General features: G+C 30.5%; 2 protein-coding genes across 7 annotated transcripts; one reads left to right on the top strand and one right to left on the bottom strand.

Annotated features, from left to right (window-relative positions):
- The first annotated feature begins 61 nt into the window (after window positions 1-61).
- Cct1 (chaperonin containing TCP1 subunit 1) lies at window positions 62-3,912 on the top strand. The gene is made up of 10 exons (XM_076772473.1): window positions 62-250; window positions 541-626; window positions 709-837; window positions 1,329-1,426; window positions 1,543-1,653; window positions 1,754-2,159; window positions 2,504-2,706; window positions 2,790-2,982; window positions 3,203-3,366; window positions 3,468-3,912. The coding sequence occupies exons 1-10, from the start codon at window positions 178-180 to the stop codon at window positions 3,676-3,678; spliced, it is 1,674 nt and encodes a 557-aa protein (XP_076628588.1). The 5' UTR covers window positions 62-177; the 3' UTR covers window positions 3,679-3,912.
- A 429-nt stretch (window positions 3,913-4,341) lies between these two features.
- On the bottom strand, window positions 4,342-10,917 carry Vtd (RAD21 cohesin complex component verthandi). 6 transcript variants are annotated; one of them, XM_076772468.1, is made up of 13 exons: window positions 10,862-10,917; window positions 10,224-10,391; window positions 9,079-9,308; window positions 8,795-9,002; window positions 8,569-8,728; window positions 8,261-8,453; window positions 7,769-7,992; window positions 7,463-7,683; window positions 7,158-7,337; window positions 6,684-7,049; window positions 6,376-6,507; window positions 6,133-6,288; window positions 4,342-6,039 (listed from the first exon to the last, which is right to left on the bottom strand). In XM_076772468.1, exons 2-13 carry the CDS (start codon window positions 10,365-10,367, stop codon window positions 5,914-5,916), a joined length of 2,340 nt encoding a protein of 779 aa, XP_076628583.1. In that variant the 5' UTR covers window positions 10,368-10,391; window positions 10,862-10,917; the 3' UTR covers window positions 4,342-5,913. The 6 variants fall into 6 exon arrangements, with proteins under 6 accessions (XP_076628583.1, XP_076628584.1, XP_076628586.1 ...); XM_076772469.1 differs by having other exon boundaries at window positions 10,224-10,388; window positions 10,862-10,903; XM_076772471.1 differs by lacking the exon at window positions 10,862-10,917 and adding an exon at window positions 10,525-10,849 and having other exon boundaries at window positions 8,261-8,417.
- Window positions 10,918-11,033: the final 116 nt, after the last annotated feature.

Raw genomic sequence — 11,033 nt, 5'->3', positions numbered from 1 at the left:
CCAAACTTATCCCTAAAAGGAAGTAACAAGGATAGGCGTCGCTGATCATCGTCATTATTATTATTATTATTATTAGTTACAGGCGGATCTTCTCGTGCGGAAAAATTTTGTCGACAACCGAAAAATTTGGATCGTTGTTCAGTTGTAATTTATAAAAGAGAAAAAAGTTGTTAAAAAATGTCGACAGTAGCAAGCCCTTTAGCTGTTGGAGGTGTGCGACAGTTTGGAGCTCCTGTACGAACACGAAATGGTATATTACGAAAATTTTGGTTATAATAGACATTAATTCAATACCACGATGTATACTTGAATTTTCATTATGGTTATTGCTCTCATGCCTATGTATTAATTTAGCTTTTCCTAGACAATTTTCATGAAATATTGTTCGTAATTTTTTCACTTTGAAACATGAAAATATCAATATTAAATGATTTGAATCTATGAGAAAAAAACGTGTATACATGAATGAAAAATTATATTTTATGTATTATTTTTTTTATTATTGTATATTTATTTATTTATTTATTGTTCTTTCTGTAGTTATGGCTGCTTGTGCGATTGCTAATATAGTAAAGAGTTCATTGGGTCCTGTTGGCTTGGACAAAATGCTGGTAGATGATATTGGTGTATGTATATATTTTTATTAATCATTTTGTTAGATATATTATTTAAATTGATTATATCATTTTTATATTTGAAATAATGTAGGATGTTACTGTTACCAATGATGGAGCAACTATTTTACGTTTGCTTGAAGTTGAACATCCAGCAGCTAGAGTCTTAGTTGAATTAGCTCAACTACAGGATGATGAAGTTGGAGATGGCACTACGTCAGTTGTAAGTATATATATATATATATCTATCTAACCTTTAATCCTTTTGATATGGTGAGCTTGGCCACAAATACTGTTACTATATAGAGTAGTCAAGATATGAACATATGTAACATCTGACTTTCTTGTGTCATAAAAATCCCTGTATTCGTAGCGTAAAGAAAACATGTGGAAGAAGCACAAACTTACATTGTAATAATAATATACATGTATTAATATCTATGTTAATAATATACACAAAATTTTAATGGCTGACTATATTTACTGGTAGGATACAGAAAACAATGATGGCAATGATGGGACAACCAGTCATCATCGTTATCAAAAGATTTAATTCCTACAAGAACATCATTGTAAAAACTTTTAATTTGTTGCTCTTAAATCTGCACTTGAATTTAAAACTTGAATTTATTTCATAATATACTCTTTTTATATGTATTTCAGTAGTCATATTTATGAACTATATATTTCTGAAAGTAAAACTTATTTAAACAGGTAATTATTGCGGCTGAATTACTGAAAAATGCAGATGAACTTGTGAAACAAAAGATTCACCCAACATCTGTAATTAGTGGTTACAGACTAGCTTGCAAGTAAGTAATAATATAAGCACTAAGAAATTCGCATCCTTTTACCATCACATATTTTCTAGTGAAATAAAAAGCAATATAATTGTTTGTTAAATATATATTTATCGTTTGTGTTTCAGAGAAGCCTGTAAATATATTCAGGAACACTTAACAGTTAGTGTTGATGAGCTTGGACGAGATTGTTTAGTTAACGTGGCAAAAACTTCTATGTCTAGTAAAATTATTGGAGCGTATCCTTATTTCTATTTAATGATTATAAAATTGAAAAATTACGATCTCTACATTTTTATTTTTGTTGCTGCTATTATTGTTTCCTTAATGTATTATTAGTGATACCGATTTCTTTGGAAATATGGTTGTGAATGCTGCTAATGCGATAAAGATTAATGATGGAAAAGGAGGATTTTTATATCCTGTGAAAGCAGTAAATGTTTTAAAAGCTCATGGAAAGAGTGTTAGAGAATCTGTATTAGTGCATGGCTATGCACTAAATTGTACCGTAGCCTCTCAAGCAATGTCTAAAAGAATAGTAAATGCCAAAATTGCATGTCTAGATTTTTCTTTGCAGAAAACAAAAATGAAATTGGGCGTTGAAGTACTGATTACAGACCCAGAAAAACTTGAAGCAGTACGTCAGCGTGAAGCAGATATTACGAAAGAACGTATTCAGAAAATTCTTGCAGCAGGTACAAACGTTGTTCTTGTCTCTGGAGGAATTGACGATCTTTGTTTGAAGGTACACTTAAATAATGTTTCATTCTGGAATTAATTAAATAAAAGCTTATATGGATCATTTATTATGAAAGTGGTATAAATCTATTTATTCTTGTTTCAAGGTATAAAAGGTTTTACAGTTTGATCTACTGAAAAATGTTGATAAGTAAATGTTAAATGTAAATGTTTATCAAATGTTTAACGAATATAGATATTACCTGAAGAAAAATGTGGTTTTGATTACCACAAATGGATTTACACCACTTTCATTAGTATTGTTTCATAATTATGAAAGTATAAACTTGTATCAATGTTTCTTTTAAGTTTTTGTATTAAACGATTCATATATCATTCACTTTTTTCTAGTATTTCATAGAAGCTAAAGCAATGGCAGTTCGTAGATGCAAAAAGGCGGATCTGAAGAGAATTGCAAAAGCTACAGGAGCACAATTTCTGACTTCTCTGACTAACATGGAGGGAGACGAAAGTTTTGATTCTAGTTTTCTTGGAGAGGCTGCTGAAGTAGTACAAGAAACGATATGCGACGATGAACTTATTCTTATCAAGAAGTCTGTTTTGATTGCACTGTTATTATTGTAGAGTATTTAAAAATTGAAGAAAATTGTAATTAAATTCATGTTATTTTTACTAGACCAAAAGCAAGAACAGCCAGTTCTCTTATTTTGCGCGGACCAAACGATTACTATTGCGATGAAATGGAACGATCCGTGCATGACGCACTGTGTGCAGTTAAACGAGTTTTAGAAAGCAAAAGTGTCGTGGCCGGCGGAGGTTGTGTTGAGGCAGCACTTTCAATATATTTAGAAAATTTTGCAACATCCCTAGTAAGTTATTTTGATTAGAACAATACAAATTATTAAATAAAAATTCATTGTAAATCTTGCTCGTCTCAAGAAAATTTCATATAATTTTTTCTTGACTAACAATTTCAGTTCTCTTCTTCTCTAAAATATAATATATTTTATTAAAATCGTAAAGATATATTTCTTATCATCAAAGAACTTATTAAATGATATTTTGTAATCATGCATGCATATTTTGTAGAGCTCCCGAGAACAATTAGCTATTGCTGAATTTGCAAGATCGTTGTTAGTTATACCTAAAACATTAGCTGTTAATGCAGCGCAAGATGCTACCGATCTTGTGGCCAAATTGCGAGCTTACCACAATTCCAGTCAAACAAAAGCAGATGTTGCGGATTTAAAATGGTAACGTAGTTTGACATGTGCCACGTATTAAACTTCTTTACGTATGTTTCAAAAGAAATAATTTAAGTATATATATATATATATCAATGTTTTTTTCATAGGGTTGGTCTAGATTTATTTGAAGGTACTATTAAAGATAATAAGAAAGCTGGTGTATTAGAACCAGCTATTTCGAAAATAAAATCTTTAAAATTTGCTACGGAAGCAGCAATAACTATTCTTAGAATCGATGATATGATAAAACTGGATCCAGATGAGTCAAAAGATAAATCTTATCGTGATGCAATGGAAGCTGGTGAACTGGAAGGATAAAATTAAATTGCATTTATAATCATCTATCTTTTCATATGGTTCGTTATGGAGCAAAGATTTAAATTATTCTTAATTACGAACATTGTTTCATACTTTAGCGATAAAAAATAAAATATTACACTTTCAATAATTCACTCATTAATGTTAGTATATTACATTTGTATTACATTTTATGCTTCGTATTAAAAATGAATTTGCTAATAACAAGTGAAATAAAGCTTTTACAAATAAAAATTGTTCAACACATTTTTTATATTCTCAAAAACAATATAAAAGTACAACAGTGTATTTTTTAAATGATTTATTAACAATTTTGGAAACGATCACATTTGTCTTTAATATTTGTTAGGGAAAGTTTCTTAAAAAGACAAAATATTTAAAATATTGAACATATTTTTTTGAAGTGCAGTATTTGGATACGCATTACAACACATGATCTTAGCAAACCGCACTTTATTAAGAATATTTATATTAAAATGATAACTTGATATTAATTTGGTGATATTTTCGAGTAACGTCAATTTAATCATATATATATAGTACAATCAAGTTCACGAAAAATATATATTAATAGGTAGAAATTAATCATAAATTAAATAATTCTAACACGTGACACTAGAAAACAAATATATTAACACAATGGATAATGCGTCTGTCTTAGAAAAAGTATTTAATACATAAATAGTACCTTTAACACATGTATGCCATACACATCATACAAATAATTTAAAAAATTATTCAAAATTATTAATTATGAAGTGTTCTGGAATCAACTTAATAAATCTTGATATAGTGTAGATAACAGTTTATTAATGGAAAATAATGGATTAACATTTTTAAGTATTATGTGATATGTACTTTAGGGTTCGAATTTTAAAAAGAATATTTCAGAAATTTGTTTATTTTATAAACAGATGCGTATTGATTAATGAATCATGAGGCTATTTACAATCAGGCATTTCAAATATGTTATAGCAGTCGATTTCTTTTACGACATGCCTTCAGACAGGCATACGTGCGTAATGATAGCATATGTGTTTATTGTGCATGTATATTTACAATGCAATATGATAGCTCTTGAGAAATTTTTGACATGTCAATTTGATAAAATATAGTACTTTTTTTTTTAAATACGATTCAACATTCCTGTATCCCATAAGATTGGCAGACATATATAACAATAAATTATTGAACATTTCTCGTGATCAGACTAATTAAATTACTAACCATAATATTATTTTCTGTTAGAAAATAGTATGGTTAAACAATTTTATCTTTTTACACGGTTAATAGACTTTCTTTGAAATAATAAGAACAAAACAACACTCTTTGGAATGTTATTCATAATGTGAGTATAAATTAATAGTGGATCATAAATTTTCAGCGATTTATATGAAAAAGTAATTATATGAATCATGTCAAGTGTACACAAAAATATATATAGCATTTATATAAATCTGAAAAATAACTTAATCACACAGATATACCTAAAGCATGACTGCAATACATAAAAGTATTATCCATAAAATATTCTCTTGATTCTTCCATTAATAATTGTTCACAGTAGCGATTAATGTGTTAGTACACTAATAAAAAAAAATTATTATATTGCGTATTTAACTTTTCTTAGATTTGAAAATAAGATACATGAATTTCATACATAATCTCACTTTATAAAATTTTTAACATAATTTTGTCGTATTAAATTTCATAAATTATCTAATATAAGTTTATAGATAATTTTGGACCATCCTGCAATACATACTCAAGAAGTTATTTGTAAATAGTAAGATATAAAATATGTTTTGACTACATATTAATGTTATATACAAACCCTGTTCGGATCGATAATAAATTTAATGAAGACAATTGATCTTTTTGCCGAAGTAAAAAATTATGCATTTTTCAATAGCAAATTTTTGTACATGTAATTGAATTTTTTAGCGCGATGAAAATGCAGAAGGTCCAAAACAATTCTGCCCTGATTTATACAAAACGTATACATTCCCGAATCACGTGTTAAAAACATGATTTACAAAATTCTTTTGCCTTATTAGCTACCCCAAGATTCTGACAATAGATTCATATATTATTTTACATGTACAATTTATCTATCAAAAGAATTTAGATAAATCGTTCCTTTTCTCTGTACGTCTCAAAATAACTACAATTCTTCTCTTTCTGTTTTTTGATCATTTTTAGTAGTAAACGTAAGGTAAGAAATACCTAATACTTTTATAACGCAGGATTCTCGAATTTTGATCCTTTGCCGACTATAATATCAGCATATGGATATTCTTGATGGAGCTCTAATACTTGAAACTTTTTAAGAACTAATAATGTATAGAATTTTTGTGCAACCTAAAAAAAGGAACAGCATTTTTAATTATATGCATAAGTCACTCATACGTATCACATGATTTTTTTATAAAAAAAACATGTCGAAATACAAACCTGCTTGCGATTATTTTTGTATGCCATTTCCGCTAATGTCAATCTATCTTTGGTATCCAGTTTGCTCTTAATAACGTGATACATGTGCGCTGCTCTTTTATTAAGGACTCGTTCTTCGAACTGTTCATAAGTTTCATCTACTTGTTGTTCTTCTTGCTGCAAAGGGAAAGGAACGAAGCTGTATACCCTTTTCATTATACCGATTACATTTTAATATAAGAACATCAGTAAATTAATACGTACAGGTCCTACAGACGGAGGGAATTCGTAATCTTCGTGATTCCATGGAGTTGCCGGTCCTCTTTCGGATATAGCGGGTGTGTGGGGTGGTGCAGGATGTTCATCGTATCCCAAGTACGGTACTTGAGGTTGTGCCTATTACGCGTATAATGATTAATTGACAATATTCTTAAAAATTTAATCTTAAATCTTCAACAACTTATTGTTTACATTACTAAATGACACAGTTAGATGTTACTTGATTCACTTAATTCACATAATAGTTTCACTTTGTACATGACTAATATAGATAATTAATATAAATAATTAACCTGATCGTAGCCCATATTTTCCATTTGAGGCATTTCAGTAGGTGGTACAGCACTAACTTCTGGTTCTGCTGGGGTAGATGGAACTAGTTCTTCAGGTGCAACAAGGGTTTCGGTTGAAGGAATTTCAGGTATTTGTGGGAAAATTAAAGGTGCATCAGGAACTGGAGCAATCATTTCTATTTCTTCAACGGGAGGTACGATACCACTAATTTCAGACACTGACGGTTCTGCTGGTAAAGATACTTCGGGGGGAACTGGTGATTCTGCAAGAGGAAGGCTTGGTTGGGAAACTATACTCGGAACTTCCACAGCTTCGGAAACAATGTCCATTGGAGGTGGTGCTGGTGCTGGAGGTGGTGGTCTTATCTAAAATCAAGGATGCAAGTTATAAATAATTACATATAAATTTATAATCGATATGTATTAAAAGATAAATAAATAAAAAAATGATACGTATTAAAATGTGCAACATACCTCTGCCTCTAAAGGTATCTTTCGTTTTCGAGCCATACGTTTATTTAAAATACTTTGTTCGTATGAATCTTGTTCTGCAGCTTCTCTCATTTGTTCTAAAGGCATACCTTCCTCTTCGCCCGCTAAACGTCCAAAGTCCTCGTGATCATAGGATTTGCTTGTTAGATGTCGTTGATAGTTCTATTTCAAGCACGCAAAAAATATTGGACATTGTACAAATATTAATTTACTTTCACGGAAATAAAAATGTGTTTCGTATTTCATATTTCATAATTTACGATAGAAGCAATAAATATTTGAATTACCTTGAATAATACACGTGCTGGTATTGGTCTGCCTGGCAAAGCAAACAATTTCTCAACTCCACCCGTTTCTTTCCAATGCATTAGTCTCTTTGTGGGAGGCGCTAGGTCCAATGTAGTTATAATGTCACTAGTGTCTGATAATTGTGCTTTCATTTCTTCGCCAGAAATGTTCTTCACTTCATCAACAATCAGCTTGCGTTTACGTTTTGCTTTTGTGAATCCTGAAATTTACTTATTAATATTATTATGATTGTGGTAATGCTTAATATTATAATTTTGATAAAGTAGTACTGTAGTATTTCTAACCTTTTAAAGCAGATGTATCAACTGGCGCAAGAGCAAAACTCTCTTCTTCATCGTGCAATAACGTAGTTTGGTCTTGTAAAGGTGGTGTTTCTTCAATAACCTCCATTGGACGTTCTTCGGGAATCATTGGTGGAGCAGGGGTAAATCGACGACTCGCTACACTTATTCTTCCTTCAATTTCTTCACCAGCTACAGCAGGAGAGGCAGGTCTGGACTCATCAGAACTATATAGGAAATGTAACAATAAACAATAATCCATTTAAGGTCTATATAAGATCCGTTAAATATCCATATAAAGTCGTGAACATTCATATAAGTTTCCGTATTACTGACGAATAAAATATATTACTTGTTTGATTATGGAACACCCCTTTACTTGAAAAATTTAATAATATACACAAATAACACTTTTTTAATATAAATTATCAATCTCTGAATTATAAGATTTTTTACAATTTAAAAATAATGAATACAGTAATAAAATAAACTTGCCTCATCCCTCCCATAGGAGATGGTGGCCCTCCAAATCGATCCCCCATTTCTTCTTCAGATTCATCATGGACAGAAGGTGCAACTCCAGGAATTGCGCCTGGTTCTTGTGGTTCCGCTACTCCGCTAACTTCAGGTACAGGTACTTCACCCATTGGCGCTTCATCAAATAAACCACCCTCAAATAAGCCACCAGCTAAAGAGCACAATTATAAATAATTGTATAATAGATGATCCATAGTAAAATATACTTTATATGTTTTTCAATCAATATAACTATTTTTATACATATGTAAATTTATATTAGTTACATATGATATCTTGACCAAGATGTCCACCAAAGCCATCATCCCTAATTGGCATGTCAATATCCATAGCTTGTGCTGTTACCGATGGACCTGGAACTGGCTCTTTCTCCTTTTGTTCTAAAGCTGCTTCTATCCCTGGTCCATCGGTGAACAACATATGAGTCTAAAAAGTGAAGGTAGAATTTATTCCTTAGAATTAAAGCTAATTTACAAGAAAGATGAAACACACCTGATCTAAAGATGGTTCTACAGACCCGGCATGTCTCAATAATTCTGGCGGTTCTGCATCAAAACTCATATCACCAAATCCTTGATCATGAGTAACTAAAGCTAAACTACCATAGTCCTCCCTCATTGTGATTTCTTCTGCTCGAGATTGGTTTAAACTAAATTGTGCTTCAATATCGACATCTCTGAAATAGAATAATTGCATTGAACTATTTATAATAGTGTTTATGTACATACAATAATATGTTAATTAGTATTGGACTAATTTAATTTGAATATATTTACTTCAATTCAGGCATTGCGGTATCAAAGTCATGAAACACTTCGGGTAATGTTATAGCTGTTACTGCAGCTTCTCTGTGTTCTTCTGGTAAATCTACCATGCCTGGCCTAAAGGCCATTTTTATTTTCACAAAGGCTTCGTTACAATCAGCTAACAGATATTTAGCTTTTCGCGAGTATATACGCACTACACCCAGCAATAAGTGTCCAGATGTTCTTAAAGCCATTTTTACCTACAATCATGAGTCACGATAAAACATTAAATCAAAACTTACGTCTGACATAAATAATAAATGCTTTTGAAACCTCCTGAATTGATAAAAGATTTTACTATAAATGTTTTATACAATAATAATAAACATAAGAAACATTTATTTAAAAAGGAAATGTCAAAAGCTATTGAATTAGCGCGCATGAAATGTTATCTTTCTAAAATTTGAATTTCGATACGATATAATTCTTATAATCCACGAACATTAAATTTTTAAAAAAGATTTTCAGTTTGTTGTTTATTGGCTTCTATTTTATGCTATGAAAAAGACTGTTACATTTTCAAAATTCAGAACTGGTATTATCATTGTAAGTAAAATTAAAAAAAGAATCAAAAGAAATTATAAACAAATTTTGGAAGGAATTGCTGAAAATAATATATACTGTATTATACGAAAGATAATATCACAAATGAATATTTGATATTTCAGAATATGTTCTATAATTCTACTATGCTACAAGGCATAAGCGGGACTGATATAATTTTGCTGATTAACACTTAAGAAAATTAGTTATATTATTATACCAAAGTGACAAAAAAAATTTATTCTTTACAGAAATCACTACTTGTGTCAAATAGTAAATTTTATATAATTGGAAACAAGTGGTACAACAACAGTTGAATAAAGAAGAATAGACGATATATATGCTTAAATGTCTTAGATTTCGCCCAAACAGGATATTAGTCAATGTTTTTGATCATATGCAGGAAAAATCGTATAATTAAAAGAAAAAAACATAACAATTAAATACACAATGTTGTAAAAAAAGCTACACGACTTTGAAGTTCGATTAAATAAAAATTTCGTAGATACCAAGCTAACATAAGAACAACATTGAAAATTTATAAAGTTTATAGATAGAAGTAAGAAATATACCTTTGGCTGTAATATACCATCTACAGACTTTTCGATGTTCGTCTCGAATACGTGGGCTTTTGTTAACTTTTTGTCCCAATGAGCGGCTAACCAAATACGGGCCAGTGGCCCTTTTTTGGCCAACACGAAGTGTGCGTAAAACATTATGAATTTGTGTTACGTACACTTCTGAAAAAAAATAATATCATATTAGTAAAATGCTTGATAACGTAAAGTTCACTGTTTGTAAACACAAATCTAAACATAAGGGTGAACAGAATGATTCGTTAAGGCAATATCCCGTTAGCAACATGATTATCACCTTATAATGAAAAGCCTGGATGACGCGTTAATTAGTACATAAAGTTAGCACCTTTTTAACATTTATAAATACACAAATCGAGTCGTGGGACTCGAATAAATAGCGATCATATAATCTTTTCCAATTTAGTAAAATGTCAACATCTCTGCACAAGATGGCGTTTCTGTCTGTAATTTTGGCGGTTACGCGTAAGCTGTTGAACACGTAGTATGTTTTATTTCTTTTTGCATGGGAGATGTTGCAATAGCGTGTCGTCAATGAAATCTATACCGCCACTCTTATATTTTATGAAAAGAATCACATTTAACTGTAATATTGTTGAATTGTTAACACGTACGTTTCTTTTCACCGCGTCTTTGGAACCATCTGCAACTATTTCACCAAACGTTCAGAAACTCCCTCTATCAATGGCGGGTACTTGCACTCATAAATCTACAAAATTTTGTCCCTTAAAATTGATAAATTATTAATACGGTTATATTAAATATTCTGTATATAATATGTTGCTA

This window comes from Colletes latitarsis, chromosome 9 (genome assembly GCF_051014445.1).
Source record: "Colletes latitarsis isolate SP2378_abdomen chromosome 9, iyColLati1, whole genome shotgun sequence".
Lineage (NCBI taxonomy): Eukaryota > Metazoa > Arthropoda > Insecta > Hymenoptera > Colletidae > Colletes > Colletes latitarsis.
Note: the sequence above shows the minus strand (reverse complement) of the source record. Positions and strands in the feature narration are given on the sequence as shown.